Source organism: Bidens hawaiensis, unplaced genomic scaffold (assembly GCF_021521415.1).
Source record: "Bidens hawaiensis isolate Kalapana, Puna unplaced genomic scaffold, B.hawaiensis_p1.1 tig00025751_1, whole genome shotgun sequence".
NCBI classification, from domain to species: domain Eukaryota; kingdom Viridiplantae; phylum Streptophyta; class Magnoliopsida; order Asterales; family Asteraceae; genus Bidens; species Bidens hawaiensis.
The window spans coordinates 78,747-106,537 of record NW_027494116.1 but is presented as its reverse complement, the minus strand read 5'-3'; the positions used below and the strand labels follow the sequence as shown (position 1 = coordinate 106,537).

Below are 27,791 nucleotides of genomic sequence, written 5' to 3'. Positions count from 1 at the left end.
CGAGGCCTGACGCGCGCATGCACGGCGATGGAGTGGTGACTCGCGAGTGCGCGTGCATGGCGGAGGTCTCTTGCGCAAAACCCACATGGTGGTTTCCGCGGTGGTTTCCACGGGTGCTCACGCATGTCGGCCGAATGGTGACCCGCAGGCGAGCATGCGTGATGGCAGTCTTCTGCGCAAAACCCACATGGTGGAGGTCTTTTGCGCGAAACCCACGTGGTGGTTCCCGCGGCGGCACATGCACGGCTGCGGAGTGAGAATCCGCGGGCGCGCGTTCGTGGCGGCGGAAGTCTGATAATTTTTGGATCTGCAATTTAAGAGTTAGATCTGCAATTTTAAACCTAAAATCCAGGTCTGTAATCTAGATCTAGATCTGTAAATCAGATCTAGATAGATCTGAAGCTCGGAGCGGATTTAAAACCATCACAGATCCGGAGACCTGATCATTCGAATCAGGCAGTTTCTTTTTGCACAGATCTGGAAGCCTCCTTTAGATCTATGGATCTTTTTGAGCTTTGATAGAACAAGCCTTGAAGCCTTCATCTGTAAACTTCCAGATCTGGGTCTTTCCTGGGAGAGATCTGACAGCCGAGATGAAGATCGAAGGGTAGTTCGTTGCCGTCCCACGGATGGCGCCAATGTCGAAGCACGAAATGAATCTGACCTGATCCATGACGATGTTTCCACGGATTTTCGAGATGAACGAACCACGTCTTGATCTTCTTCTCCGATTGCTTGAGACCTGCAATGGTTTTTCGGGGGTATGGAGGTGACTGCTAAGAAATCTCAAAGATCTCTTGTTTACAGACACAAAAAAGTGGTGGTGGCTCTTATTGAGCATGACCCTTTAATAAGGAGGTGGAGACCTCCTTATATAGAGAGCCTCATGGCCACCATCATGGTACCCTAATGGGCCTAGCCCAGTTAGGGTTACCTCCACAAAACCCCCTCAGCCCAATAACATTGTATTAGTCCATATAATAAAATAAGCCAAACATAATAAATTTAGGGTCGTAAAACCGGGTTTAGTACCATACCCCTACAGTTTTGGTTCTGATGACTCTGATCTCTGCACCTAAGTTTATTCTCAAGCAGACTGCGTGCGTTGATTATGTTATGTGTTTGGAGTTTTTGATGTATTTGTGCACCAAAGGTTATGAATTTTGGTTTGGCAAAATAGTTACGACTTAATTAGAACTTTGGCTCTAAACAATTTAGCTGCCTACATTTTATTTACTACTAAATGATTATGTTGCAGACGGAATGTTTTAACTTTAACCTTACCATCTACTGAACACATCAACAAGGACCAAACCAAAATAGCTAAACAGGGATACACAACAACCACACTAGATCCAAAAGCACTTCACCGGCAACAAACACATCAACCCCGCCACCAACCACACCAGCACCAATGGCAACGCCTAAACGTCATGCAATCATCGACACCCTAGGTAAATACTTAAAAAACTATGTATGTCATTTTTCAAAAACTCACATTACAAAAATTCAAAAGCTTTTTTTTAAACAAAGCAAACACACAACTGGCACTTTAATTTTAGTTGCTTTGTTTTTAGATCTTGTTGCCTCAATCCCAACAAAACGACAACTACAATTTGGCAACCCATGCAAACAGGTAGAATCACCTAAGGAGGACAACCACCATAGAACCTTAGCTTAGAAAATGCAACTGAATAGCCCTACAATAATCACCTTATACATGTGATGTTACTATGTGGAAGCAAAACACATGTAGTACATAAATAATTGATGTAAATAAACTATCCATAAAAAACTTTATTGGTACTATGCTTATATCAACTCTACTAGGTTACAAACACACAAACAACCTTGCACAAATCACGGGATAAAATCCTAGTTAATGAAATAAGAGTAAGTTATTAACAAAAGATTAAAGTTAATTATGTGACTACTACCTTATCACATTTGGGTACACCTGTAAATAAAACTTATATAGAGATATTATTAATGATTAAACCCAATAATAGTTAATATTACTTTATATGACCTTCACACTACCCATTTAAAAGTAAGATATTTTATAGAATAGTTGATTCACGACACATATTTTAGATGGCGAAAAGCAATGAATAACAAAACTATTTGTTTTTGTTTTTATTTGCTACTAAAAACTTATTTTGTATATATTTTCAGAAGATATCACATTACATAAGAATAAGTCTACCCAATGATTGAAAAACCGGTATGTAACACAATTAAACCAGTTATACCAAATTTTGGCAAGCCAACCAGCAATGGCGGACGGACTTGAAGGCCGGGGTATAGACCCCCACTCAGTTTTTTACTATTCGGTGTATTATTTCTCAAAAGTTCTCTAAACTTAACAGGTCCTGCTAATTTTCTTTCAAATCCTCCTAATCCCAGATCTTTTCTTTCTGGACAACTCAAGCCCAACTAAAATTCACTTTGATATCTTCGTAGTTTTTTCCGGTTCACAGGTGTAAAGTCTATAGTGTGTATTTATATCTATAACAAAAATTAATTGATTTAAACTAACCTAAATAAAGTTTTACTTATAAACTACAAAAATATAAAAGTTATTAAATAACTAAACTATATGAAAAACTTAACAAGTTGTATCATGAAGAAAAAATATTTATTGTATCTATTTGCATATACATACAATAAAACAGATTTAATTCACTTTAAGAGAAGATCCTTTTTATTATAGAAAACATAATATGACAACTTTGAACCAGTACGGTTCATTTTTCTATGTTAGTTACAAGCAAAAAGCTGAAAATTTTGTTACATTTTTCTATGTTAGTTACAAGCAAAAAGCTGAAAAATTTGTTAACTTTGAACTCGCATGGCTCATTCTTTGGCGTAACAGTTTTTTAAGCTAAAACTTGAGAGATGTTTTTTAACAGTAAAGACGTAAAAACAAATTGTACAGGCAACCAAAGAACAAATTTTCCAAACACACTTTTTTTTCTTTCATTGATTATTGTTTAAAGAAACTTTCTAGATCCGCCACTAGCAACCAGCATTTAATACAATAGGTTTGGACGGTTTGTAGAATTAAGACATCAATATTTTCTATAAATACATGTTTAAAACTACATAATTATTTTAAACCAACATACACTTGATATTTTTCTGCAGCCCGTATTTTTTAAAATGAATTTTAACCTAACAAATAAGGTTGAACAAGTAATCATAGTAAAACACGAATCACTACTAAGCAAATATTGTAACCATGAAATCCAAGATTTTATAATGGACTAAGTTTCTATCTACTTACCAATGTTCATGTGTGACATTTAATTTTTTTGTTTTGTGGTTTGTTAATATACCTATAAGTTGTTTTTTGGGGGTTTCAATTGTATGTATATAGTATTACAGGATAAACAATACGGCTATATACCAATAGCAAACCAAAACAGGTAAAATACCAATTTTTAATACGTTGGTCCAATCATTCCTTTCCATTAAAATTAAATCATTAATGCACATCAAATTTATCAAGAAAATACTGGATTAAAATCAAATTCAAATTGCATCACTTAAATAACAAATACAAATCAAAAAGTTTATCTCAAATTGAAGTATAATTTAACCACAAATTAATTCACATTATATATTCTAATGCTTAATCACAAAATCATCCACAGTTAAAATAAAATATTAAATTAATAATTACCTAAACGCAAGTAAATCTTCGTCAAATTTGGAAATCACCAAGCAAACAAAGCTGGTAAACAAAATAAAACCAAACTTGACAACATAAACTCTCGCACAACTTTTGAGCTCAACAAACTTCCATCATTTTGAGTTTGTCAAGCCTTCGAATGTGCTATTAAAATCTAATAATCTTTAATCACAATAAAAATTTATATTAATCATAACAAATTTTAATATAAAAAAAGCCCTCAGATCTCATAGCATTGAATCATACAAGGATTTACAACTGTTTGCAACTATTTATCAAAAGCCATTTAACTTCACCATGATAAAAAAAAGCATTTTACGTGATCGTGTGTGCTTGTGAATAAAAAATTAACTTGTGTGGTGAAAGAAAATGGCAAGTGATAAAATTTACAAACAAATAACCTCGTCAATTAAAATGATTTTCCATCATTGGGCACCTTTATAGTTAAATAAATAGTACAAGAAATTGCAAATAATAATAATAATGAGCATTCAGAATGAGTAGGAGGTTTTTTTATCTAATCATTAATTAAATCGGTTTATATAAACTATTCATCATTATGTTCATTAAATAAACAATTGATCTTAAGCAGAATATAGATATAAAATTCATAAAGTGATCTATACCCATCAGATATAATTAGATGATTACATCAGTTTAATCACACCCTACGAAAAGGTGTGATTTCAGACGACCGTCGTGAGATGTGTATCTAAAATCTTCATTTGGCGTTGAATTACATCACAGTATGATTAGAAACCTGATAACCGAAAGCTGTATGTTATGATTTGGGTGATTTTGAGAGGTTTTTTTAGTTATGGAGATGATAATGATAATGAGCGGCGGCTTATATGGAACAACCGATGTATGTGGGTTATAGTTTAAAAGTAAAACCCTAGGTTTTTTTGTTGCATGGCCCAACTGGCTCATTGGCCCATGAGGCCTTTGAAAACCATTGCATTCTTAAATTAGGCTTATCCAAGAAGCTCGCACCTCATAGCTCGACGCCTCGACTCGGCTTGTTTAACTGCCTCGTTTAGTTTTGAACTTGAGCTCGAACCCATGCTGGATTGACTCGTTTTTGTAATTTATATTTATACATATATGATAACTCTTTCATACGTGAAGAAACACTAAGTGAACCCTGGACAGATTATAGATAATCTGGACAGATTATAGATAATCTGGGGGTTAAGTAATGTTTCCCACGGATGAGATCTAACTGAGAAGGCTGTTCTTCAGGAGACCTGCAAAACAAACACCGTAAGCTCGTCACTGAGAAGGGGGGGTTCCTCCTTGTGACCACCCTCCGGCGTGAGAATCAGACTAGATTGCTCTGAATATAAGTGTATATTAAGAGATTGCTAGATAACTGGATAGCAGATGATCTTACCATTCCAAGATGTTGGAGTATTTATAGCCGAAGGTAGGTTAGAAGGTATAGCCGGCTGAATAGTATTCCTGTTCTACCAACAGTGGACTATGCACAGGCCATACTGGTTGGTGGATAGGTTACGGCCAACAGTAACTATGTCGGCTGCACTATTCCTCCAACTGTAGATTATGCACGTCCTACCTACTGTGGATTATACGCAGGCCATGCTGGTTGGTGAATAGGTTACGGCCCACAGTAACACTATTTCACCAACTGTAGGCTGCGCATGCCCTGCAGTAAGGGTTGGTGAGTAGGCAGCGGCTAATAGTGACAAACAGTACTAGAGGGTGCTCCTCCTCGTACTGTTGTCGGTGAGCTGTCACCCTGTGATTGGCTCATGGGCTGTTCTGGTCAGATTGTCTGTCCTATCCATACCTTGGTAGGTATAGTACAGAAGATCTTTCAGAATCATACGGACTGGCTCATTTTGGCGGGATTGTTCCCGTCTTGCTCATTCCTTCATGTGACTACTGAAGTATCTATTGTCTTGTGCGTGTAGCCCTGCTGTCTGCGGGTAGCCTTCCCTGATGGCTTGTATCCGCAACTGCGGGAACAGGCGGGGTACTTCACCATTGGGAGGCTTTCCCTGCGTGTACAGCTTGCGTACTGCGCGTAAGGTTCTCTGAGCATGGTGGGTCCTGCGGAAGCAGATGGCCTTTGCGCAGACGTCCCTGTTCAAGGTGAGTCTTGCGGGACCAACTGGGCTCTGCTGGGACCTACCTCTTCAAGTTTTGAACTTGAGCTCGAACCCATGCTGGATTGACTCGTTTTTGTAATTTATATTTATACATATATGATAACTCTTTCATACGTTATGTGAAAATGCATACGATCAAAGTTTCAATAAAACAATGAAGGTGAGGTTATGTGTTGTGGTAAATGGGTAGTAAAAGGGTCTTTAACCCTGTAACATGAACAAGGTGGGTGTTAAGGGACAAAATGTGGAGCGTTTTGTTTTGGTGTGGAGGTGTCATCGGATAAGACGTAATAAATATATTCATCATTTCAATATAAAGTATGAAAAGAAATACCGGTTTATAAATTAACAATTACATAGTTACCTAGTTAAGTGGGTTAGATAATTTTACATGTTTTTTTTACAAATGTTTGATCTACAAATCTACAGTCATATTTTTCTACAAGAACAAAGCAAAGAAAATTTATATGTAATAGCCTTTTAAAAAGTGATGAAAATTGAACTTTTAACTCTTTAAGAAGTATAATATTCTAATGTAACTTTTTATTAAACGGTGAATTTTATCATTTAAAGACTTGAACTAAACACCTCTTGATTTATTAGTGTTTTAAAGATTTTTGTCTCTCTTTACCCCATTGATTTTTATATAATAATAACTAGTTAATAATGATTTTACTGATATTTGTAGTCTTAACTATCTAATAGTTGATCAGAGTAAAATAATTTATTAACTACCCTACATTCCAAATCACGTGTGATCTTTTTGCTCAAAAAATTGTAAAAATATAAAATAAATAATTCATAGATATCTATTTTTTTCTTTTTTTATTATTCTTCCTCACACGATTGATATTGTGGTTGATAACGGACTGAAGAATTCCCCTCGTGTTTACGACAATTCCGTTTTAGTCAACCTAATTCACAATTTTTTTATTCAACCTTCAAGTGGTCTATCATATGCATCATCAAAGTTTTATGTTTGAGTTTATAGTAATAATTTGTCACTAGACATTATCCTTTTGTTAGTTAAATTCTTGTATCATCATTTCTATCAAACGTATCATGGTTATATAATCTATAAATAAAAATCTTTGCATTATCAAAGTGCTAATTTCGTATGCTTCAAATTTGAATGTAATATCTTATAGCTTGATAAATATTTTTCAAGGATCATAGTCTCAGTGTCATTTCATTTCCTCAAACTTTTACGCTGACCACAACCTCAATATCCTGATAATCGATAATAGGATGTTACACTATTTAATATACTAAACTCCTTTCTTACTTTCAGCTCTCATCACCTTGAGATATCGTCCTAGATAGCTAATATTCTTTCAGAAGTCACCATGTAAAATTTAAAATAACAATGTGACGGATATTGGTAAATCCAATTTCATAACCGACTATATATTCATCTCCCATATCCAGTCTCATACCATTACGCATCATAGGGTAATTACCCATCATGCATATAATCTACTGCCACGTTAACATGTTACACAAGCTAGTTTATTAAAAAAGTTATCCCTAAAATTTTAAACACATTTTTACCGTTTTAATTTTCATATAATTTATTGTCCAATTAAAAAATAAACCAAATGAATTGGTATAATTTAACTGGGATTAATCTATAAAATTGTTACTAAGTTTTGAAATTCTTTGAAATTCTTTTAATCATGTCACTTATAAAATCTTTTGTTATAATCACTAGATATTTTACTTTGATAGTAGGTTATGTACGTTTTTTTTAATAGTTTGACGTTGCAAAATATGTTTATAATAAAATGACAATATTAGTTAAAATTGAGAAAAAAAAGTTTAATTGTGAAAAAAAACTGAAAAGGTGCAAAAATGTTTTTTTTTTTCAATTTTTCAGTTTATTTGTTTATTTATCATTATTTTTTTTCACTTTTTTCGTTTATTAGTTTATATATTTTTATTTTTATTTTTGCAATTTTTCATTTATTTTTTTTTTTGTAATTTTTCTCAATTTAAAGTTTATTTTTCTTAATTTTTAAAAAATATTTTACAATGTCAAACTATTTAAAAATTAAAAAAAACTAAATAACCTCTTATCTAGGTAAAATATCTATGATTTACATACATGTTTATTAAATTGTACCAGTAAAAACTATATTTTTATGAGTGACATGATTCGAACAATTACAAAACTTTGTTACTATTGTATATAGTAGGGTAGTGTTAATGTAAAAAATAATAATCTTGTGAGAAGAATAAGAATAGATTTAGACCCTTGTATCTATGATCTAGCGGTTGAGATTAGTAGTTTCTAAAAACCGTATAGTTTCCTATTTACATGGTATAGTTTTCTATTTATGTGGTTTGCTTTATTTTAAAGCATTCTCACACTTCTTATAAAACAATTTTTTTTTATTTGAACTCTTTTCGTATTAGTAATCTCAATCTAATTATCTGTAACAAAGACAAAAAAAATATATTTACTCATACAGTTCGATAAACATGCATGTAAGTTTCGACTACTCAAGCCAGATATCACCTAATACCATAATCATCTCGTATCTATTTTTATCACCGTCCCGAATGTTTCGAATTTACCCGTCGGGTTCAAGTTCGTTTTGCAATTAATAATACTCAAGTGACCAATTAACACTTCCCGAAACTTTCAAACCCCCAAAAGTAACCAACCATATTCAACTCCTTACCGCCATTTATACAATAACCGTTTCTTCAAACCCTCACTACATATACCAAATCCAACCGTCAATCCATCAATCAATCAATCAATCAAAACCATGAGAGAGATCTTACACATTCAAGGAGGCCAATGCGGCAACCAGATCGGCACCAAGTTCTGGGAAGTCATCTGCAACGAGCACGGCATCGATCACACCGGCACCTACAGCGGCTCGACATCCAATCTCCAACTCGAACGGATCAATGTCTACTTCAATGAGGCTGCTGGCGGACGGTACGTTCCACGCGCCGTGCTTATGGACCTCGAGCCTGGTACTATGGAGAGCATTAGGTCCGGTCCCAACGGGTTGATCTTTCGGCCTGATAACTTTGTGTTTGGACAGTCTGGTGCTGGGAATAATTGGGCCAAGGGGCATTATACGGAAGGCGCTGAGTTGATTGATTCGGTGCTTGATGTTGTGCGTAAGGAGGCGGATAATTGCGATTCGCTACAAGGTATATTGTTTACATTTTTGTGTGTTTTTTGGATTATTAATTGAGATTGAAATTGAAGGATGTAATATTATCATGTTTTATTATTATTATTATTATTATTGACATAACATTGATCAAACCAGATTGTGCATTTTAACAAATTAGAAATGTCAAATTAGATTTAAATTATTATTATAGTTGACTTAGATCAATCCAATTTGATTTAAATTCAATGGTTAGTTATCACAAATAGTGTGTTTTGTGTAATGATGCATTACATTTTGTGTATTTTTCAATTATTACAATTGGAAGTGAAAGAAATAAGATGTTGATATATAATTATAGTGGATATAGAATCAATCATTTACAGTGTTTTGATCAATTTTTACTGATTTTGGTTAGTTTAAATTTCAAAAAAAAAAAACAAAGAAAAATCAAAGATTTTGACTATATGATTATAGTGGATATAGAATCAATCAATTACAGTGTTTTGACTAATTTTTACTGATTTTGGTTAGTTTAAATTTTTTTTAAAAAAACAAAGATTTTGACTATATGATTATAGTGGATATAGAATCAATCATTTACAGTGTTTTGACCAATTTTTACTGATTTTGGTTAGTTAAATTTTTTTTTTCTAAAAAAAAATCAAAGATTTTGATTATATGATTATAGTGGATATAGAATCAATCATTTACAGTGTTTTGACCAATTTTTACTGATTTCGGTTAGTTAATTTTTTTTTTAAAAAAAAATCAAAGATTTTGACTGAAGTTGGTATGTCTAAATTTCAAAAACTTTAAAGATTTTGACTGATTTTGGTAAGTTTAAAATTTCAAAAACTTGTTTTGACCAATTTTTAAAGATTTTGACCGAAATTTGATTATTTTGAACAATTTGGACCGGCTTTGACCTGCTACTGATTTTTTGGTTCGATTAGGTGAAATCGAATCAGTAGCATGCCGATTAGCAATTAATCGGTGACTAATCGAAATATATCCTCACAAAATTAATACGTGGTTGTGTTAATCATGTTTGAAACAAAATCATTCAAAGTGTTTGACATTGCAGAGTATGTTTCTGATTGCAGGTTTTCAGGTCTGTCATTCACTTGGAGGTGGTACGGGTTCAGGCATGGGGACACTCTTGATATCGAAGATCAGAGAAGAATATCCTGACAGAATGATGCTTACATTCTCTGTTTTCCCTTCACCGAAAGTGTCTGATACTGTTGTTGAACCCTATAACGCCACACTCTCGGTCCATCAGTTGGTTGAAAATGCTGATGAGTGTATGGTTCTTGACAATGAAGCACTCTATGATATCTGTTTCAGAACTTTAAAGCTCAGCAATCCAAGCTGTAAGTACCATGAACCACTATAGATTGTTGTTTTAACAAATCATGAAATTATTCATTTTGATCGAGAAAATTAACCGTATAGCGTTGACCTTCTGAAATTACCAATCAACCAGAGCGCAATCGTTTTCGTTAAGATTAGAAGAAAAAAAAAAGTCAAACAAATATTTTTGTAATTTTCAAAAAGTTAAATTTATATAATTGGTCAAAATAGATACATTCTTAATTTCCACCTGTTTAATTCTGCAAATGAGCTACTGTGATTTGCAGAAATTAATAGAAATTAGAAATAAAATAGTCATCATTTGACTATTTTCATTCCTAAAAAAGTCAACTTTATTTCTTCAATATCCTAAGTTAAAATGTATATTTTCATGACTTCTTTTGTGATATATGTGTGATCAAATATGGTTGATTGTATATTTGTATCATTTGGTTTACAGTTGGTGACTTGAACCACTTAATATCCGCAACAATGAGCGGTGTAACATGCTCGTTAAGGTTCCCGGGCCAACTCAACTCCGACCTCAGAAAGCTAGCAGTCAACCTAATCCCATTCCCGCGCCTCCACTTCTTCATGGTCGGTTTCGCCCCTCTAACTTCCCGCGGGTCCCAAAAATACGCCTCACTAACCGTCCCCGAACTCACTCAACAAATGTGGGACGCCAAAAACATGATGTGTGCAGCAGACCCACGCCACGGGCGGTACCTAACGGCCTCAGCCATGTTCAGAGGCAAAATGAGCACGAAAGAGGTCGACGAACAAATGATGAATGTGCAAAGCAAGAACTCGTCTTATTTTGTCGAGTGGATTCCTAATAATTTGAAATCGAGTGTTTGTGATATTCCTCCAACGGGTCTGTCGATGGCTTCCACGTTTGTTGGAAACTCGACTTCTATTCAGGAAATGTTTAAACGCGTGAGTGAGCAGTTTACCGCGATGTTTAAACGAAAGGCGTTTTTGCATTGGTACACGGGTGAAGGGATGGATGAAATGGAGTTTACCGAGGCGGAAAGTAATATGAATGATTTGGTGGCGGAGTATCAGCAGTATCAAGATGCTACTGTTGATGAGGAGTATAATGATGATGAGGCTGGTGAGGAAGAGGGGGAGTATGCAGGGTAGAATGGTAAAAAAAAGTGGTAAATGGTGAAGTTTTTATGTTTTGTTACTTTCGTATGATATGGTTTGTTTTGTTTTGTACTTTGGTGGTTGTTTTGGATACATTGTGATGTTTGGATGGTTTGTTTCTGATTGAAGTATGGAGTGTTAATGTTTTTAGAATATTATTGTTTTTTGTGTTGGATGGATGATGTGGCAACTGTGATGACTGCAAATATAGGACAAAATGGTATGTGGGTACACTAGTGTTTCTTTCTAATAATGGAATATTGAAGAGAGGGCTATCCAAGTGTGTCAGTTCTATAATATGCTGATTCAAATATTTGGTTAATACTCATTTCTTAAAGCAACTATCTTGCATTATGGTGTTGCGAATGGGAACCAACTCGCCTGATCAACTTAATAACTTGAGTAACTATCTTGGCTGTCACATTATTTGTGTCTAATTATGATGATGATGATAATTATGACAAATATTGGGATAATAATGTTTAGAAGTATGTAAACTATGCATTCATGATTTATAAAAAGTTAATTTATTATTATAATTTTTTGTTTCGATACAGTTAAGCAAACTAAGGTCCGGTACGTGTGCCTTCATGACATCTAGAATAATATTGTAATTTTAATTATTGGAATTGGATTAAAAAAATGAATTCAAATCGAACTGAATTCAAAATCTATGGAATAATATAAGGGTGCACGAAGGTGGTTATAGGGTTAGGTTTGGGTAGAGTTCTTTCTAAAGAATTTTATGATCGGATGGAGTGGAAACACCGCTCCGACTCAATTGGGACCGAAGAAAGATGAGATAATCAATTTGGTAATCAATCCCATTTCGACTATTTCATTAGTTATGATTATGATTATCACTTTGGTAATCACTCCTTTAGAGATTCTAACTAAAGGAATTTTAGGATGGGATGAAGTGGAAAACCGAAGTAAGATGAGATTATCACTTTAGAACGGGATAACCACTTCGATTTAACTATTTCACCTCAAAAACATTAGTTATGAATTTTTTATATATATCATAAGAAACTAATCAAGGATAAAATATAACATTTTAATCAACAAAACTCAAAAGAATTAGTAAAGAATACCCAAACTAGATAGTATTTCAAAAAGGTATTCCAAGTTTCCACTTAATTCACCATCGGGTCGATCACAACCCGACCCAAAAAACTCAAGTAGTTTAGACATCTTTCAACCAAATTACCAAACTACCCCTATCATCATCTTTTACAATTTCTTGATAGCTTCAAGGCCAACAAAGAACTCTTGTTCTCTTTCCTCCTTAACATCCTCCTCTTCCTTGCAGCAGCAGCTGCATTCCTAACCCTTAAAACATTATCCATCACCAACCAATTACTTTGATCCAACGGCTTATATGTCTCCAAATGAATATTGCCACGTGGATCAATCTGATTCAACAACCCAAATCTACCACCACCATTACTGTTTGACTTTGCCACTCCCACCAGTTTACTATTGTTGGGATCTACCACCAACTGTTGAACACAATGTTGTTGTTGTGGTGTTTGAGGGGTAAACATGGTAATTTGTTCATGACAATGTTGTTGGCTTGTTTTCATAGGACTGTTCCATATATGCAAATCTTCTTCCATGCTTCTTGGATAATTTAACTGCAATTAATTCAAAATATATTTAATTAAATAAATTTATTCAAAAACCATTCTAGAGTACAACATTATAAAATATGTATACTACATTACCACATTACCTTTTGTCTTGTTGCTTTGAGTTCCATATTTTCATAACTAAGTTCTTGATGAAGTGTTCTCATAGCTTTAACTTTCTGTTCAAACAAATTCAAACAAACAATTAATTAATAATCAATTACAGGGTCAAAATATTTTTCAAAAAAAAAAACTCAAAATAATAAGTTAATAATAATAATAATGCACACCTTCATCAAATCATCTCTTTGTTGACACATTCTATTACACATCTCCATCAAATCATCTCTAGCCTGTAACATAATTCAAGAAAGTAAACATTATAACATAAAAAAGTCAACAAAAAAGTCAAAATCAAGAAGATAACCATAGAAATTAAGAACCATTAAAATCTCAAAATTCAAACAATCCATTCAAAACCCAGATACAAAAACCCATTACAAACAAAACCCAGAAATTAAATCTTCAAAAAGTCAACACAGTCAACGGCAGTACCTTTCTTTTAAACGCCTTCACCAACGGTGGTTTCCGGCGATCACCGCCGTCGAAACAAAGCGGAGTTGAAGGGCTTTTACCAGCTTCCGCGGCCGTCGCCGCCGTCGTATTCTCCGGTGGCACAGATCGTTTCTTAGTCCGGCCCCACGTGAAACTGTAACGATTAATCAACTCTTCTCTCTTGAATAATTTTGGAAGATCAAGTAATATCTGAGCCACTTCAACCTCATCTTCTGTTAAAAGCTTTCTTACAGTCTTGTTTTTCATTGTGTAGTAATCAAACGAATTGATTGTAAACAAAAGAATGAAGAAATATAATAAGAGATTATTATTATTATATGCTGAGTTGCTTGGAGAAGAAGGGGATAGAAATAATAATATTGAGGGGAGAATATGTGTGTGTATATGTATTTGAGAGAAGAGGGTGTGTGCCACGTGTACCATTTGGGAGATGAAGGGTATGCTAGGGTTTATGTATGATGGTTATATTTAGTCGTTTATTGTAATCGTTTTACAATAAATAATCAAATGATTAAAATGAGTATTTAGTCGGATGATTTATATCATGATTGATTGAGTGTTATTGGATCTTATAAAAGGAATATATTTTCAATGATTTCTTAATTTATAACTATTATTTTAGAGTTGGTTTTTGGTCTTGAGGTTTGTTTAATTCGTTTAGTTAAGTATTGGTTCTTATTTTTCGTTAGATCATAGTCTCGGTTATTGAAATGTTATCGGTTTGAGTCGTTTTGGCTAATGTCATTGGATCTTTCTGTTAAATACAAGTATTTCAGTATTTGTAAACGTAAGGGGCTATTTATGTAACATTTTATAGTTGGTAGAGTTTTTATGTAATTTACTTAAATTAATTAAATTAAGGAAAATTCTGAAAAAACCGAAGTGAGGAGAGAGACTCCAAGACCGACCACTCTTTCTGTCAAATTATCAAAAAAAGTCTATTCAAAATCCAGCTTATCAAAATCAAATGAGCTAGAAATCCAAGATCGTCATGATGAAAATTCTGTATGAGAGATGATGAGATTCAATGCCGAACGAGATCGAATGTGACATGTGGCTTCAAAACTCATCGTCACGATGAAGTTGATCTTAAAACTTCATAATCACGTTGTATCCGAGATCAATTTCATTGTCACGATGAATTTTGAAGCCACGTGTCCATTTCTCATTCGGCGTTGAATCTCATTATGACAATGAATTTTTTACGAATCTTTTTTTTTACAAAAGAAAGGGGGGATAATCTCCTAATTAAACTAATTAAAAACAATGTATTAAAAGGTAACTAAATGTAAGTAAATCCTAACTGTTTGTTTTATCAAGCCCCAACCTCTTGATCACCTGTCCCCGTTCTTCGACCAAACTAACACTTTAATATCTCACATTGAGTAGAGAGGAAAACAAAACTTTATTGGCAGAATTACAAATTTTGTCCTTTAAAAAAAGCCAAATTACGGTTCGTGTTCTTTTTTTAGTTTCCTTGCAGGCGGTATCCTTTAAACATTTTTTTCCTACACGTTATGTCCTTTACGCTAACTAGGTTAGAAAAACTCAGTTAAATACCCTCACGTGAGTCGCATGTGAGGGCATTTTTGTCTCTTCGTCTGTACCGCAAATTATAACTTACAAAACCCCAAAACCTACCACCAACCCCAAAACCTGCAGGTCCACTTACCTACAAATTTTCATCATCCCAAACTCTAAAATCCACTTACCTACAAATTTTCATCATCCCAAATTCAAATCAAACAAAAACCGAGTTCCTAAAATCCACTATCTCCCCATTCCTCAATCCAAATTCAAATCAAACCAAAACCTGGTCGTACACCTCGGCCAAACTATCGAACTCGTCGGTGTTATATTCTCCGGTGAGATTTGGTTCAAACTCGTAGGAATCGTAACGGCCGATCTGGGTTTCAACGGGAAACCGATTACCAGCGTGAATTGGATCTGGGTTTGTGGGTTCGTAACCGTTCGTCGGATCTTGGTATTCAAGAGGGCATCAACTTCTTCCCTGGTAAACTCCATGGGTGCTCCACAATCCGACCCGGCAATTACTCGGATCTTGACCGCCATTAACGACCCGGAATGCTTGGCGTGGTGTAATCGGTGTTCTGCTCCTGCCGTTAGCTGTTCCCACCATCCTTTTCAGATCTTTAACATTAAAAACCCACAAAATATTTTTATTAATATTAATTGTTTAGATCTTCTTTCTTGAAATGATTATTATTAATTTGAAAGAGTAGTGTAAAATGTAGAAATGGGTTTTTGGTTGCTAGTGTTGTTGTCGAGGTATTCAAGAGGGCATCAACTTCTTCCCTGGTAAACTCCTCCATTGTTGTTGAGAGAAGAGAATGGTGAAGAAGATTTGGTAGGGAGAGTGGTGTATGTGTGTGTTTGTGTATGTGAATTTATTGTTATTATTATTAATATGAGTATATATGAGTTTGTTTTGAAAAGACCAAAATGCCCTCACATGCGCTTCACGTAAGAGTATTTAACTAAGTTTTTCTAACCCAGTTAGCGTAAATGACATAACGTGTAGGAAAAAAATATTTAAAGGATACCGCCTGCAAGGAAACTAAAAAAAGGACACGAACCGTAATTTGGCTTTTTTTAAAGGACAAAATTTGTAATTCCTATCATGACATGTTTTGCCTAGCGAGCAACTCTCCAAGTGAAAATAAAAGCGCAAATTCCTGGATGAGCAATCCAACTAAGGCAAAACGAGAACAATATGTTGGTGCGGTTGTCCCAGATTGTTAGAAACGCCATTGGTGATCAAGAACTATGGTCACTATAGCCCCCACAACATTGTCACTGGAAATTCTATAACTGATTTGATGAGTCGATATGTGTCGGGAAGGTTGGGTCGGTTCATCTAATGGATTGATCTCATTAATTAATTAGCTATTGCAGTTAAAGATGATTATCTATTTTATTTATTAGATGAAGAAGTTTTATTTAATAAATAAATAGTTATTTAGTAAATAAATAGGAGTTTGTGATGTCTCTTATTGTAATAGTCTTTGTATAACATCAACGAATTCATGTTAGGGTTATCTAGAATGAGTAAAGTGTCATTTTCGTCCTTGTGGTTTGACAAATAATGCGAATTTAGTCCAAAAAGTTTATTTTTTGCATATGGACCCTCCACGTTTCCCAGTTATTGCCAATTACATCCAAATCACTAACCCCGTTAAATTTTATCGTTAAGTCAGGGGTATACATGTCTTTTCACTCTTTCTTTATTATAATACTTATTTCGGTGAACTACGGTTTTCGTCCCTCTGGTTTGTCCAAATCTGCAGTTTTAGTCCAATAGATTTCAAATTTGCAGTTTTCTTCCCTATGGTTTCATTTCACTTGCAATTAAACTCGAATTATTTAATCTTATTAAGTCTGGTTGTTAAACCCATCAGTGTGCCCTTCACGTGAGGGGCAGTTTTGTTCCTTCTTTTTTTCTTTTTCCTCCGATACACTTCAGCCCCTCACGCGAGGGGGGGGGGGTCGAATTAGGAATTAGGTTTATTTGGGGAGAAAAATGACAAAATTGATCGTCACATGAGGGGCACGCAAATGGCTTAACAACCAGACTTAACGAGGTTAGTAAATTCAGGTTCAATTGCAAGTGAAATAAAATCACAAGAACGAAAATTGCAAACTTGAAACTATTGGACTAAAACCGTAGATTTGGACAAAACACAAGGACGAAAACTGCAGTTCACTATAATAAAAAAGAGTGAAAAGACATGTTTACCCCTGACTTAACTATAAAATTTAACGTGGTTAGTGATTTGGATGTAATTGGCAATAACTGAGAAACGTGGAGGGTCCATTTGCAAAAAATAAACTTTTTGAACTAAATTCACATTATTTGTCAAACCACAAGGACGAAAATGACACTTTACTCATCTAGAATTAATCAAGTTTTGGATTATACTCTTGATTAATAAAATTGATGAATTGTGCTAAATATCTGATGCTTAATTTAATTTGCGTTTGATTAATCAATTCCCATTTTACCTCCCATGAGGTTTAACCATTAAAATGATGGTTATTATGTCTATTACTACATCACCATAATTAACTGTAACAAAAATAACATGCCGTACAAGTATTTTAGTGTAGTTTATATATATTGGCGTGTACTAATAAGCATAATTGAGTAACATAGACGTTTTCATGAAATCATTATTTAAAACGTGACACATCCACTATTCCACTAACCACAAAATTGAACTAGTTACATCGGTAATTAGAAACTAATAAATTTGTGACTCAATAGTATAAAATGGTTTTGGAAAAAGGATTTAGACACTATAACATAATAACACCAGGTTAATTAGTCTAGATGTATATTATCTCGTGTTAGATTGAACCAAACTAGAAACCATGAATGATGAAATCTTATATTAATTGTAGTACGCGCGTGGTCGGGTTGGGTCAGGTCGGTCCAAGGTTAACAAAATTCACATGTTCGGGTTGATCAGTTGGATATTTTCAGGCCCTAACTAAGATACACATTGTTAGTTTAAACGTGCACGTTTTCAACTCCACACATAATGATCTAACAAAAAAATAAGTACTAATACTAAAGTTGATGGATTAGACAAACCTTAGAGACTCAAAACTGATACTCATGATGATGAACTCATACTAATGACGAATTCTACGGATGGAACCCATTTCACCTCTAATAAACATTTTGTTTTTCATACTAATTTGCTTAACAAATTAAATAAAGAATAGGCAAACTAAATTATTATATATCAATAAAGCTATAGAGTTCCAAACTAATTCACCATCGGGTCATCACCACCCGACCTTAAAACAATTAATCAAAGAATAGCCAAAACTAAATCTAAGTAGTTTAGACATTTTTACGTAAGAAATTACCAAACTACCCCTATCATCATCTACAACTTCTTGATAGCTTTAGCCTTCATGGCTAACAAAGAATTCTTGTTTTCTTTCATCCTCAACATCCTAACCCTTTACCCTTATATCTTCATCCATCACCAAGTATTTACTTTGATCCAACTGTTGAGATAGACCCATGAAGTCATAAGTCTTCCCATGAATCTTGACACCTGGATCACTCTGATTGGTTGACACTGCCACTAACGGTTGAAGACAATGTTGTGACTGTTGTGGTGTTGGAGGGGCAAACATGGTAATTTGTTCATGACAACGTTGTTGATCGATTACTTTCATAGGACTGTTCCACATATGAAAATCTTCCATGTTTCTAGAATTATTTATCTACAATTAACTCATTATATTTAATTAAATTTATTTAATGTAGTAAAAAAGGGGTTAATATTATATATACGCTATGTTACACATTACCTTTTGTCCCACGTTTGGTTTGAGTTCAATATTTTCAGAAGCAAGTTTTTGATGTTGGGTCTCCATTGTTTTTATGTTCTGGTCAAAATATATATTTAATCAATTAATTTTAGGGTCAAAATGAATTTCTAAGAAATAATTAAAAAAAATAAATCAAATTATGTTATTATTCATACCCTCATGAAAATCTCTTTTTCTTGTTTTTCTTGTTGCATTCTATTCTCTATCTCCATCAAATCATCTGTTGCCTGTAAAATAATTTTTTTTCGAAGAAGACATTAAAACATGATCAATATAACCATTATATATACAATAATCAAAAAGTTAAAAAAAAAGTCACAATGAAAGATAATAAGTAGAAATTCAACAAAATTCAAGAACAAGTAGACTGTCAAAAGTTTTAACAATTTACTCAACAAAATCGGTTTTGCCATCCAAAAGGGAGGGGGGATGGCGCAACTTGTTACCTACTTATCTGCCTCTCTATTGCAATTAAATTCTTTTATTATAATATATTTATAGGAATAATAATATTAAAAAAATTTACCCAACAAAATTTAACAAATCCCAGATGTGAAATTTGAATATAAAAAACACCCACAATTCAAATCTTAAAAAACCTAACACATTCATCGGATTATTATTAACACATATTCAATCACTAGAAACAAGAAGACATGGTACCTTTCTCTTAATAACTGTCCCTGCAGACAACCGATCACTGCCCAAACTCAATGTTGTTGAAGGGTTTTTATCAGCTTCTGCCTCCTGAGACGAAGATTCCGATATTGGATCCAACGCAGCAGACCGTTTCTTCTTCGTACCCCATATGAAACTATATCGGTTAACCAACTCCGATTTCCGACATAATTTGGGAAGATTTAATAAGATTTCAGCCACTTCTACTTCTTCCTCGGTTAGAAGAGTCGACCGACAGCCGCGGTTACGTTTCATTGAAGTCATTGATGAATGAGATATATCAAATTTAGAGAGAGAGAGTGATGATTTGCATGTAGCGTGGAGAAGAAGGGGGTGTAGATATATATATACGGGAGAGGTGAAGGATATATTTTATGACAGGTGTCAAGTTAGTAGTGGTGGGATGTTTTAGGGTTTTAGTTTGAATGATGATTTACATTGAAATTTTTGATGTATTTATGGAAAGATATTGAATATTTGATTGATAGGATAAATTGGATATTTTGTTTTTAACTTAATCATTACGTGTCAACAGAATTAATGTAACTTGAGTTTGTAAATAGTTAAGACCATGCATAGTGTTCGCTTAGTTTTTGGTTGGAAGTACAACAGCTAGCGGGGAGAGGATTCATATACTTAGTTATCACTATACCACTTAATTTTGAGTTTAGTTATGGAACTGTTTATCACTACATTAGAGTTTGCAAAAATAATCATTGCTAACTGAGATGCCATGTGTCAGAAATCGCTACAATAGACTCAAATATTCATAAATTTGGATTCTTGCAAATGAGGTAGGTTTAACCCTTAAGATGATGGTTATTATGTAAATTGCTACACCACTAATGGATAAATACCATGCCGTACAAATATCTTTAGTGTAGCATATATATTAAGATTTAAAACGTGACACTCTAAGTTATACACGAAACTGAACTATTAATTTTCTTTTGTACGGCTACACACACACACTCATCTATCTCTATTTCTAGTTCTAATCATGGAAGGCTCAGAGGGTGTGCGAGACGCATCATCGGCCGGGGCACATAAGTTTCGGGGGCACAAACTTTTTATACATATTACATATATATGTTTTTTGGTGTTAAAAATAAGGTTATTTGCAATAGTTTTATGAAATAATTACATGCTCAGAATGATTTTTGTTTATAATAAATCGGTCGATAAAAGTTTTATCCATGTACATTAGCGAATAAAAATTTTCCGTTAAGGCTTATGGGCTTTTTTATTTTGGCTCGGCCGAGGTATTTAAATTCTCGGAGCCGGCCCTGGTCCTAATCTATTACATGACATAATCTACTCCTATACCAAGCTTTGAACCTTGGTCTTCACTTTCAAATGCAAAAGCTTTTATCACCCGGCCAAGGCTGGAATGACACGAAATTGAACAAATGACATGTTTCGGAATTAATAGTGGTAGAAGCTAGAAACTTGAGAGAGTAAGAAATAGCGCGGGCAAAACAAGATTAGATAAAATGATGTAATTTTTTTTTGTGGCTCTCATTAGTATAGAATGATTTTACCGTTTTTTCAAAAAAATAAAATAAAATTAGAGACTATTATCTTGTGTTGGATTGAACAAGACTAACCATAAGTGATCATGAAATCTTATATTGTAATTGTAGTGAGGTTGGGCCGGTCCTATGCCGAAACTTTTTGGGCCACATGTTCGGTTGGTCAGATGACTCAGTCACTCGGATGTTTTAAAACCTTGACATGTCTACTTTTCTCAACTTCACTAACTTTATATATAGCTGCTCTTGATACATACTATATATAATTGTTGCCTACACCAATTGTTGCTAGCATTAAATGCGTTTTGGTAAGACAAAGAGAATAACTTCTCTTTACAAAAATAAAAATAAAAATAAAAATAAATAAATAAATCAAGATCGAGTCTTTCAAATATCATGATCCAGAGCATATGTTTGACATGAGAGAGGATGCAACTAGACAAAAACTACAATGAACACATTGAATAATGACTACCTCACTTCTTATAAATTCTCCATTCGAATGGGATGCAAGCATTTAGTTCTCTTGCATTCAATATTAAACTACTCTTTATATCTATAGAAACTTCAAAGTGAAGCTTAGTCACGAGGTCCAAACCTTGTGGTTGATCGAGACATACTTATGGACGTTTATTACACCATAATTTCACCAAATGAGTCCGAAACTGATGTTAACTCATGTCAAGTTAGTTAGATTATGTGATTCAAGGTTAGAGTGAAGAAAACGAAGCAAACACGAAGAAAATTGGTAGTGTGACGTTGGTCAATACTTCTTTATAGTGTTCAGAGTGTTTGGAGAAAAATAGTTCAACCAAATCTGCAAACTACTAGAGTAAACGAGCTAAGCTGCTCACGAGCTACTTGGGATCATATCAATAAAACGCTCGAAACAACTAAGCCTTATTGGGCTTGGGCCGAGTTCCTCAAATAAAGTTTGTTTATTTATTTAGCTTGTGCTCAAGCCGTGTATGAAAGGATCGTTTAGGATCGTCATGAGTTGTGTATTTTAGTTGTATTTTTTTTGGGCTTCTATGTATTAATTTCAAATTACATAACTGAGCTCGAGCCGAGCTTTGCTCATTTAAGATATTGAATATGAGCTCGGGCCAAGCTTAGGCTCGTTTAAGATTTTTCATAGCATATAAAAATTACTCAAAAAGTATAAATTAATTAATAGATGATAAATGAGCAAATCCCAATCTTTAAAAGAAGAGCTTGAAACGAGCCGAGACTAACAAGCTCGAGCCTAGTTGAGCTCTGGCTCAACTTGTTACTCCAACAACCCAGACGAGTTTTATAACTGGTCATGAGAACATTACATGTAGACCATAGCACTTTTTTTCAATATAATTGCGTAAGATTTCAACTTTTTTGGTACACTCCGAAAATATTGAAAATAATAGTTAATCTACTTTTTTTGTGATAGACTTTTGACTTGAAATGTGTTGGTTGATATCTAGTTTGGAGCTTCATGAGACTTATCCTATAAGTGTGAGGGTGTTTTGTGTTGATTGTTGTTATCTTGAGGTAAAAGTGTCAAGTGAACAAAATAGGATAAAAATTGCGTGAAAAGTAGTGCCACGTGTCACCATGGTTTATCTAGTGAGTTTATGTGAAGTTTGAGTGAATTAACTAATTAAGTAACGAGTCACTGTAATAAACTAATAATGCAAGAGACCATTTTGTATGTACCTTGTGCAATTGATCAAATTCAAAGTTTTGACCAATTGGGGTTTATTAGAAATAAATCTTTACTTATAATAAATCATCAATGATTGGTATAAGTTGTGAGTTACATCATAGTGTTTAAAGATTCAATTATTAGCGAGTTTTAGCTCAACTGACATTAAAGGTGTAACGGAGATTTGGCTGGGAGGCTGCAAGATGTGAAATTTGAATCCGTTCCAAACCGGATTTTACTACATTGGGCTTTCGGACAAGAGATGAAAGGCTTAGGCTACCTAACGTTTTTTGCGATCGTGAACGTATGAGGCCAACTTTTACCATTGGATTACCCCGGGTAGCATCGCTTTATTCGCTGACTGTTCAACAAAAAAAGAAAAGAGAGATCTAGTTAATGAACTTTTATAAAAATGACTAGTTTATTTGACTTATTGTGCGGAAAATTATATAAAGAGGTTGAAAATGATTATAAGGATGTTGAGGCTATGTGTAGTGAAGCGGTTATAAAATGAGACGTTTTTTTGTCATGTGACGTCCGATCAGCAAAGGAAGATGAGTTTTTGTTTTAAGGGTGTAATGGTGTTATAGCCCAATATATTATATATATGTATATATATCACACACACAAACTAATATAATACTATTAAAACCAAAACCTACATCGGTGACAAAAACTCCTATCTCCTTTTGTCTCCTGGAAAGGCGGTGTTCTCGCCCCTTGTCGCCTAATTTTATTGCCCACGACGCATAGCCTAAGAATGTATAATCTAAATCTTGATGAATTGTTTTTTTTTAAGTATTTTTATTATTTCATCTAAACTTTATCATAACTTACTCTCACGCACAAATATTTCGCCAAATTGAAACCATAAACCATTTTTGCACAGTTTAATATTTAAACCTTAAAATATAACTTGGATCAAATCACATAAACCATTTATACACTGAAAAACCCTTTAGAATTTGGGATTAAAATCATATGATATATCATGAAATTAAAAGCAACTGAGTTCAAAGAATAGCCTCACAAGATTATATTTTCAAAAAGACTTTCAACCAATTCACCGACAACACTACCCTAATTCAAAGGATAGCAAAAAAAATCCATGTAGTTTAGACATCTTTATATAAGAAATTATCAAACAACCCTTATCGTCATCTACAGTTTCTTGATAGCTTCATGGCCAACAAAGAACTCTTACTCTCCTTCATCTTTAACATCCTCCTCTTCCTTCTGCTGCTGCTGCCATCCTAACCCTCAAATCATCATCCATCACCAAACATTCACTTTGATCCAACGGTTGAGATAATCCCATGAAATCATAAACCCCCTCATGAATCTTGACACGTGGCTCACCATGATTGGACAACCCAAAACTAGACACTCCCACCAATTTATCATTGTCAGGTTCTACCAACTGTGGAAGACAATGATGTTGTGGTGTTGGAGGGGTAAACATGGTAATTTGTTGGTGACAACGTTGTTGTTGTTCATGATCAACTGTTTTCATAGGATTGTCCCACATGCGAAAATCTTCCATGTTTTTTGGATAACTTGTCTTTTGTACTTCTTTTGCTTTGAGTTTCATATTTTCAATACCAAGTTGCTTATGTTTGGTTTCCATTGCTTGATGCATTCTAATGCATACTTCCATTAAATCATCTTTTGCCTGTAAAATATATTGGAATTAATAAATATTAAAACATCACATTAACAACAAAATAATCAATAAATTCATAAATAAAAAACAAAATGTCAAAATTAATAATAATAATAATAATATACTTTCATTATATCATCTTTTGCCTGTAAAATAAATTAGTATTAATAAACATTAAAACATCAACAACAACAAAATAATCAAGAAAATCATAAAAATTCATTAAAAAACAAAATTTTAAAATTAATAATATAAATAAAAATAGATAGGTCATCCGTACCTTTCTTTTAAAAACTTTCAATGTAGACGACGGCGGTGGTTTACAACTATTACCACCGTCGTTTGCATTGTCTTCCATCGCCGTCGGCTTTTCCTCAGGTGACGGTGATGATCCTGGTACAGATCGTTTCTTAGTCTGGCCCCACTTAATTAAACTGTACCGATTAATCAACTCTTCCTTCTTGAATAATTTGGGAAGATCAAGTAGAAATTGAGCCACTTCAACCTCATCTTCCGTCGGCAATATCTTCCACCCACCGAAGGGGGTTCTTGCCGTCTTTTTCATTGCAATATTCAAACGAGTCGATATCGAGAGATAATATTCAAAACCCTGATGGAGAACTAGTTTCAAATGTTGATTAAATGAATGAAATATTAATATTTATAGACAAAAATTGAATTATGAAGGATTAGACTGAGAGTCGAATTGCCTGTTACTTGGAGGCGAAGGGTTTACCGTACACAAATAATGTTAAGAGGGGGATTATTTTCTTATAAGGTTATGATATTATTTTTTGTGCAAAACAAATATATGTAAAAGGGTGAGGAAGTGAATGGGGTTGTGCCACGTGAACATGAGGGGTATTTTAGGGTTTAGTAGTGTTATGATTTATATTTATCGGGTTATTCATATCTTGATTATTCGATTGTTATTGGTTGATATAAATGAAAATTATTTTGTTTGATTTAAAATCATTATATCTTAACAGAACTAGAAATATATCTTAACTTGCACCATAAGTTATGTAGCAAGATTATTAGTGTAATATATAATTTGTGTAATTTACGGTTTGGTCTATTTGGTTTTAAGCTATTAACGAAGCCATGAAGGCTTATGTTATTTAAATTTAAAAATTTAAATACTTGAATGGCTAATTTTTGGTTTTAGTTATCACTTATAATGAGATAATTTGGTTCGGTTATGATTCGGTTAACTACTGCCAGGTCTTTATTTTTGGGCTTAGTTGTATATAAATTTAGTATTTAATAAAAGAAAACAATTTCAACAAAAATAATACACATGTGACTGTGAATATGAATTTTTTAGACTTTGTCATAGTATCATGAGTTAAAGGTAGTCTTATATCAAACAAAACAATAAAAACTTTAAATTAACAAACATTTAAAATAAAGCTTGCAATCCTTTAGCAAACATTTTTAAGCAAAAACACCATCCAATAGGAAAACTGTTTTCATATGAGTATGATCGTATTGGCACCACCTACTTAGCATTCAGTTCAGTGCCCCAGAAGGCGAGGAGCCAACATCAACGTGCCAAACCTTCTCGTCAATGTGAGTTCTTGGAGAAGATCACCCTGTTATCTCTTTTCATCAACATACTAAACACCTAGAGATTGTTGTACATTTTGTTATGGATAAAGTTGCATAACAACCTCTTAAGAGCTAGTAACCTTCCTATTGCAATTCAGATTGCTAACATTTTGACCAAAGGATTTTCATCTATTCATCCACTCGTTTTACTATCCTTTGTTTCAAGCTATGATTTGCCGCCAACAACACTTTAGAGATAACAAAAATGTTTAATAAGACATTGTATCAGTATTTAAATGTTGAGGGTTTAAATCCTACATGTACAAAAAAAAAGACGTTAAAGAAAAAAAGAGAGAGAAATAGATAACCGTTACCCCGCCATAATTTAAGTTCTTTTCCTACAATGCAATGATGCATCACACACACGAAGGCCGAGGCCCAATTTGGCCGAGTGGGCTATAAGGCACCATACAATCAGGGCCCTTTTAGTATTGAAAATCCAAAAATTCAACAAACCCAAATACATATCAAACAAATCCGACAATAATAATAATAATAATAATAATAATAATAATAATAATAATAATAATAATAATAAAAAAAAAAAATCTAATAGTATCCGCCAATGTCCTTTTTTAATTTCTTTTTGCCAACGAGTTAAAAAATAACACAAACAAAACAAATGTACAACAAACCTAAGAACACAGCTCCAATGGTTCGAAGCTCACACCAACGAATCATATGAATATGGCAATGGGTAGTAGGGATGAGCTAGGAACGGTACCTTTACCAACCCCGAACATTCCAATCCTAAAACTTTGAAATATTTGATATCGGTACCGAAATGTCCGGCTGGTAACGTACCGGTATCAAAAACTCACTATTTTATACCAATTCGGTAACGGTAGCAAGTTCATAAAATATTAAATTGATATTCTGAGTTACATTATGGTTTACAACTTAGGCATAAAATTATTTAAATCAACTTATCTCTAAGAATGTTTTATGATTAGAAGTATAAAACTTTTGTTATTGTGTATGTCATGTATATATGGCCTAGCAATCTATAAATTATAAATTTCACGTCAACGTGTTTTTTTCTTTTTTTTTTCTTTTAAATCTAATAAAATAATAAAAATGTATATATTAATCAAAATTATAAAGAAAAACAATAAGTTGTTTATTTTCATTTGTGTGCATGCTGAATCTTTATGGCTATATCGATATAAATGAGCGTTAACATGTGCTAGCAATTATAATTCACGGAAACGCATGGACTAGTGTGCTTCATTAATTAGGTCATACTTCTGTTGCATTCAAATTAATCTTGGTATTCATAAAATAAACCTTATATGCGTGAATGCATCAATGTTGCGTCTTTAATGAGTATAATGCTATACCTATTATTAAAGTTACTTTTATTGGTTCATTGAAAAAAGATAATTGAAGGTTTTATTCCAATCATGTTTATAGATATAAAAATAAAATAAATAACTATTATAACATGCGTAGTCAAAACTAGATAGATTCGAGCATTTTACGTCATGTGACACCTAGTCAGCTTTTGAAATTTTGCAAAAAGTGAGTATAATGGAAAAAAGATCCCAAAACGCCTCTCTCCCCCCCCCCCCCCTCTCTCTCACA

The 27,791-nt window shown here is 33.7% G+C and overlaps 2 protein-coding genes and 2 non-coding genes across 4 annotated transcripts; 1 reads left to right on the top strand and 3 right to left on the bottom strand.

The window, feature by feature from the left end:
• Nucleotides 1-4,185: 4,185 nt before the first annotated feature.
• Nucleotides 4,186-4,260, bottom strand: LOC143572129 (small nucleolar RNA Z105). The gene has a single exon (XR_013142212.1). It is a non-coding gene; the product is annotated as a small nucleolar RNA Z105 (small nucleolar RNA).
• Nucleotides 4,261-4,318: 58 nt separating this feature from the next.
• LOC143572132 (small nucleolar RNA Z161/Z228) lies at nt 4,319-4,426 on the bottom strand. Its single transcript, XR_013142215.1, has one exon. It is a non-coding gene; the product is annotated as a small nucleolar RNA Z161/Z228 (small nucleolar RNA).
• A 4,101-nt stretch (nt 4,427-8,527) lies between these two features.
• On the top strand, nt 8,528-11,462 carry LOC143572114 (tubulin beta-7 chain-like). Its single transcript, XM_077057358.1, has 3 exons — nt 8,528-8,997; nt 10,067-10,336; nt 10,777-11,462. Exons 1-3 carry the CDS (start codon nt 8,601-8,603, stop codon nt 11,457-11,459), a joined length of 1,350 nt encoding a protein of 449 aa, XP_076913473.1. The 5' UTR covers nt 8,528-8,600; the 3' UTR covers nt 11,460-11,462.
• Nucleotides 11,463-12,514: 1,052 nt separating this feature from the next.
• Nucleotides 12,515-13,982, bottom strand: LOC143572113 (uncharacterized). Its single transcript, XM_077057357.1, has 4 exons — nt 13,652-13,982; nt 13,387-13,449; nt 13,201-13,275; nt 12,515-13,102 (listed from the first exon to the last, which is right to left on the bottom strand). The coding sequence occupies exons 1-4, from the start codon at nt 13,916-13,918 to the stop codon at nt 12,692-12,694; spliced, it is 816 nt and encodes a 271-aa protein (XP_076913472.1). The 5' UTR covers nt 13,919-13,982; the 3' UTR covers nt 12,515-12,691.
• Nucleotides 13,983-27,791: the final 13,809 nt, after the last annotated feature.

What these genes read in the sequence shown, in the direction of transcription:
- LOC143572114 (XM_077057358.1), top strand. Translation starts at nt 8,601, where the DNA reads ATGAGAGAGATCTTACACATTCAAGGAGGCCAATGCGGCAACCAGATC. An exon ending in TAATTGCGATTCGCTACAAG is followed by an intron (nt 8,998 to 10,066) that starts GTATATTGTTTA and finishes TTCTGATTGCAG; the next exon opens with GTTTTCAGGTCTGTCATTCA. An exon ending in AAAGCTCAGCAATCCAAGCT is followed by an intron (nt 10,337 to 10,776) that starts GTAAGTACCATG and finishes TTTGGTTTACAG; the next exon opens with TTGGTGACTTGAACCACTTA.
- LOC143572113 (XM_077057357.1), bottom strand. Translation starts at nt 13,918, where the DNA reads ATGAAAAACAAGACTGTAAGAAAGCTTTTAACAGAAGATGAGGTTGAA. An exon ending in AAAGAGATGATTTGATGAAG is followed by an intron (nt 13,276 to 13,386) that starts GTGTGCATTATT and finishes TTGTTTGAACAG; the next exon opens with AAAGTTAAAGCTATGAGAAC. An exon ending in TCAAAGCAACAAGACAAAAG is followed by an intron (nt 13,103 to 13,200) that starts GTAATGTGGTAA and finishes AATTAATTGCAG; the next exon opens with TTAAATTATCCAAGAAGCAT.